Genomic DNA, 5,416 nt, shown 5'->3' with positions numbered 1-5,416 from the left:
CGAAATTGAAAAGAGAAAATGAAAACGAAGAATTAAAAGAAAATGAGAAAAACGAAAAACCTGTGCTGGGGAAAAACCGCCCAGAAAAAACCGTCAGAATTTCCGGAAAAAACAAAACGGGAGTTGGGTTTCCTCTGGGCCTGAGGCGTGCCGGTGCGTATCGATACACTTGGCTGGGCTGGGCTAAGCCCGAGAGGCTGTATATAACCATCCCCGCCTGCGCTGTGCCCTGAAACCCTAGCTGGTGCCTTTGCCTTCCCCTTAACAAAAATGATCGGCGGCGGTTGGCGGCGGGGGGGAGAAGAAAGGGCGACCGACGGTGAGTCGGCGACCGCAGGGCATTCAAAGAGAAGTAGTGGCAAGTCCGTGTTAAGCGAGGAGCTCTATCAGGGTGTCTACATGGCTGCAAACTCCATTCAGGAGAGTATCCTCTGGATCCAGGCCCAGGAGAAGAAGATGGTTGCGATTGGATGTCGCGGGGACTCCGCGGATCACAAGAATCTGTTGGAGTTGAAATCCGGTCTGTCTGAGTTGTTGGAGAAGCTCTTACGTCTTGCCGAATCCGAGACCCAGAGGAAGATCCGCGCGCAGCAGAACGCCTGTTGGATCGGCAATAAAGGGAAGGCTGAGAAGAGGATCCGATCGATGAAATCGATGGATAGCCAGAGCAAGATTGCCGAGGACGCTGAGATGGAATTTGTAGGGAAGTCATCCAAGAGGACCAGCAGCCAAAGCAGATCCGTGAATAAGCAGAGCAAGATTTGCGACGGTGGCAAATCGATCTTCAATCGGTTCAGGGAGCAGGAGCTGCAGGCCATGAAGGAGCTGTTCGAGGAGCTGCCGGACAATATATCGATGTCCATAGCAGCATCTGTCAAAAACATTATTGAGGCCCAGGCGGAGACCTTGATGGAGGAGAGGGCGGCTGGCTTCAAATTAGGTTTGTTCTCCCGGCGGTTCGATGGCCTGTGGGACTCCATGCGTCAGCTAACCTCGACAGAATTGAAATTCCTAGCGATTTCCATGTTTACTTGTGATGAGTCCTTTGTACGCTGCTGCTCCACATTGAAGTCCATCTCAGCAGTTATCGACAGGCTTGGTGATTGGGTGCCAGAATTGACAGGGGTAATAAGACAGACTAAGAAAGATGAAGCTATCCTCATAAGGGATGTGGATGTGGTAATGAGACAGAATAAGGAAGATGAAGATGTCCTCACAAGGGATGGGGATGTGGTAATGAGGCAGAATAAGGAAGATGAAGATGTCCTCTCAAGGGATGAGGAGGAGGAGGAGGAGGAGGATTTGGATGTGCGTACATATGAGGTGGAGAAGAAGGCTGAGGAGTATTATTTGGCTGCTTATCGTAGATACTGGGAACGTAGACATGGCAATGGTTGCAACTTTGAAGACCCAAGTGAGTAAACATGCATGTATGCTATATGGTCTTAGTTTGCTTTTCTTGTTCTACTTCCCTGTCTCAAGTAATCTAATTCGTTACCTTCAAAAACCAAAAAAAAAGTAATCTAATTCGTCTTGTAAGTGCAGAGATTTACTTGACATGTTGATTCTTTGTTTTTCTTGAATGGATCCTAAAAGCAATATGTGTGCTCTTTAGTTAGTTCACGTTAGATTTCTAACACATCAGTTGGTTGCGTGCAGCGTTATTCAGCCCCATGCAGTTCACCCACTACATGCCAGGCAACGCCGGCCAAACCATAAATGATGCTAAATTATTGAGGACCATGCAGATCTACTCCATTAAAGTGGCAGAAACAAAAGGTATCCCCCTCGAGTGGCCACTGAATGTATATGGTGTGGTTGCTGCCCGAGATGTTGTGGACCATCGTCGCAACCATCTCTTCCTTCGCACTAGGGATGATTGCCAAATCCTTACGGAAGAGGTACTAACGCATATTTGCCTGTTCTTCTTCTTCTTACGGCTTGCAGCTTTGTTGACAAGTTAACGATGAATAATGATGCTTGCAGAATCCTTTTTTGCACTTGACTGGCCCGTCTCGTGCAATTATGTCTGGTGACACTGTTATGATTGAAGTCCAACTACAACTAAAGGGCAGAGTGCAGTCTGAAGATGCAGTATTGATCGGTAAAGCCTTCACTTATGATGATGATGATCATGACGATCATGGTGATAGTCACCTCCAGGGCCTTTGCACAATAGTGTTAAGCTGTGAGCATCTTGAACAATCAGTCCAAGCCACAATCCTCGGTGTCTGTGCTGTACAGGGCTCATTGCCTTGGGGAAATGGCATTGTTTGCTCGGCACTATCTTTAGACAAAACTGAAGTTGGTGTTACAGGCTCGCCTAAGCATGTTTTGCTGTTTGATTCACAAGCTGGAACAATGCCTGAGGATGAAGAGTGTTATCTCGAGCTGTCGAGGAATGTGGTGTCTGTAAAATCAACAGGAGAGCTCACAATTTTCATGAGGGCTGGAGAACTCAGTGGAAGTGTCGTCTTCACACCCCAATCCAGCAACGTAAGTCAAGGACGTTGTAACCTTGGCAATTGTTTAGTGGAGATAACTGTTGCTTGGTCCCTCCTTGTTGAAAGCCAGCATCTTATCAAGCTGAGAGGATCTATAGAGCCTTATGGAAACAAGTTAAGTACATGTATGCCTTTCATGAAACTTGTTAAAGACGCTTGTTGAAGTTGGGTTAGCATGTTCTTGGAAATGTAGCCATGCATCTGATGTCGTGTGAATACTCTATGTTCCATCCTGAACTTGTCTGCTACTTATTCCTGTACTAACACTATGTTCCATCGTGGACTTGCCTGCTACTTATTCCTGTACTAACACTATGTTCCATCGTGGACTTGTCTGCTACTTGTTCCTGTACGCTACAAGACTAGCTTGCCTAGCTTGCCTCTTAACTGTGATGGTCTTATGTATGTATTTTTTTTCAAAAGAAAAATTAACATTTGCAAAAAACATTTTTGGTGTGCAGGAGCAAAAGCTCCTAAGAGCCGATTTGGATTTCGGAGCTCTTGAGCCTTATAATAACAAAATCACTACACATACTAAGGGCCTCTTTGATTTGTTGATGTAAAATGAGAGACAGGATCATTCTTCTCATTGATGATGAGATTACACACATATATATAGCCCCCGAAAGGGTGCGACCGAAGGGACACGAGGCAACTGTCTCAGTTAGGAAAAGTAGGGATTAATAGGATTAGTTATATCCTAACACTCCCCCTAATCCATGCTTGTTAGTGCAAGTATCATCATCTTGAAAAGCTCCTCCAAAAACCCTGTGGGAAAAAAAAATGAGGAGATAAGTGTTTGATATGTTGCTAAAACTCCTTCGAACCCAATGGGAAAATAAGAAGAAAATGATACAACATATAATGGTTATTGTCTTTTTAACTCAACACGAGAAAACTCATTGAGTTTAGACGATAATAAGTATGTCACATATACTTTCTTAAAAACCCCGGTGGGGAAAACAAAAAATATGACATATGGTCTTGTGTTGATATTACCTCATTGAAAACCTTTATGAGAACCTATAAAGTGAACTAATGAGCGAACCAACATGTGGTTGGATGGTTAGAGGGACTGTGGTATCCCAACCCACCAGGGTTCAAATCCTGGTGCTTGCATTTATTTCTGGATTTATTTCAGGATTTCCGGTGATGCCCATTCAGTGGGAGGAGACGTTCCCGTCGACGACGAGGTGCCTACGGTGACTTCGTAAATTTCAAGATGATATGCCGGCTCAGTCTTTCAGAGGTGCTCATAGGGATAGGGTGTGCGTGTGTGCATTCATATGGGTGAGTGTATGGGCGTGTATATGAGCGCTTGTGTCTGTACTGATGTTCAAAAAGAAAGTAAACTCATGAAGGGAAAAAGAGTATAATATGATGCTTTTAATAGGAACAATTCAAGAAGATACTCCCCCTGATTCTTGTATATTTCGAAGTCGTCATATACCAATTCCATGGACACATTTTTGGAACGTAGAAGTTGGTAGAGACCTGGTGAAGAAACCAGTCGCATGATTTGACTTGCAAGATATGCAATATAGTGATATTGCTTATTATGTAACTTGTTTGCATTCGGGCAACAAAAAAGATTATCGTTGAGATAATGATTGGTGGATGTAGCCATGAGGTCTGTTTCAAAGACTCTTCATGAGAGGGCTACCACACCTAGTAGGAACCCTAAGCTTGTCTACGATCTGACATAGTGGGGACCTGATCGATGTATCCAATGATATCGGTGTTCACATTTTTATGAAACTGAAAAACCAGGACAAGATGTTTGATGTCTTGGAGATATCCAAAGATATTCTTGGGTACCAACCAATTGTATTTGGTGGATCCAATGGCATTATGGAACGTTGAGTCCCAATATCTTATTTTCATCATCTCTTGGTCTAAATAGATCTTTCTCTACGTCTAGAGAATGAACTACCATGAGAGTTATGGATGGATAAGATTTGTCCACAATGAATTTCTCCAATATATTATGGATATAGACAACATAGTATACCATAATTTATGAATGAAGGTGCTCAATTTGTAGTAACGAGCGGTATTTTGGTTTACCCAAATCCTTCATTTAGACTCTGTCATTTAGATGATTACATGTGTCATCATTGCAGACATACAAACATGGATAATCATCGTTGTAGGAGTAATCCTTGTGTATAAGGATCTCACTACGTCAGTTGTACCATATGTACCGACAACAATAAGTCGTATGGTGACTTACTGATTTTACACAATGTATGTTGCATTTTGTATTTCGATTCAAAATTGATATTCCATCGGGAATCAATCATATATGTCTAAATCTAGTGACCCACATGGATATGTAATCACTACATCTATCAACTGCAGAGATATATGATTTTGTACTGCCAATGATATAAGTTATCGGAAAGAGATTCCACCTCTGGAGAATAGTTGGGTATCTGCGTGAACCCTTGTGCTACAGTACTTGCTCTTTGTTTCACCACCTCGTTGTTCTCAATTATGTTTCCAGAAGAAAACTGGTGTAGGTATTGCTTATGAATACCTCCACATTATTGAGCAAAATCATTTCTACCTAGATTATACCCTTTGCTTGAGTTCAGTCCGAGTGTTGTTCACACTTTGCCATGGTCATGGTCTTTGGATCTGAATCATTTGAAAGGTTTTTGCAATCTAGTTGAGAAATGTATGTCGACAATTGTAGACTTACGGTTATATGATTCTCCAGAATCTATATATCAATATATAGTTGATGGAAATATTGTTACCCATAGTGACTGCTCACGATTTCCCAATGCGATTGAGTCGGGTATTCCGATGTCCCGGCCATTGTGTGCACTATGACCTGGGTTGGTGGAGGTTTCCCGTCCACTGGGTGTATACTACCCATTAGGTGTCTGCCATCGTGAAGTTGACTT

General features: G+C 42.9%; 1 protein-coding gene across 1 annotated transcript; it reads left to right on the top strand.

Annotated features, from left to right (window-relative positions):
* The first annotated feature begins 241 nt into the window (after positions 1 to 241).
* Positions 242 to 2,844, top strand: LOC119362643. The gene is made up of 3 exons (XM_037627888.1): positions 242 to 1,414; positions 1,660 to 1,901; positions 1,987 to 2,844. The coding sequence occupies exons 1-3, from the start codon at positions 271 to 273 to the stop codon at positions 2,665 to 2,667; spliced, it is 2,067 nt and encodes a 688-aa protein (XP_037483785.1). The 5' UTR covers positions 242 to 270; the 3' UTR covers positions 2,668 to 2,844.
* Positions 2,845 to 5,416: the final 2,572 nt, after the last annotated feature.

This window comes from Triticum dicoccoides, chromosome 2B, assembly GCF_002162155.2.
Source record: "Triticum dicoccoides isolate Atlit2015 ecotype Zavitan chromosome 2B, WEW_v2.0, whole genome shotgun sequence".
In the NCBI taxonomy this organism is placed as follows: Eukaryota; Viridiplantae; Streptophyta; class Magnoliopsida; order Poales; family Poaceae; genus Triticum; species Triticum dicoccoides.
Note: the sequence above shows the minus strand (reverse complement) of the source record. Positions and strands in the feature narration are given on the sequence as shown.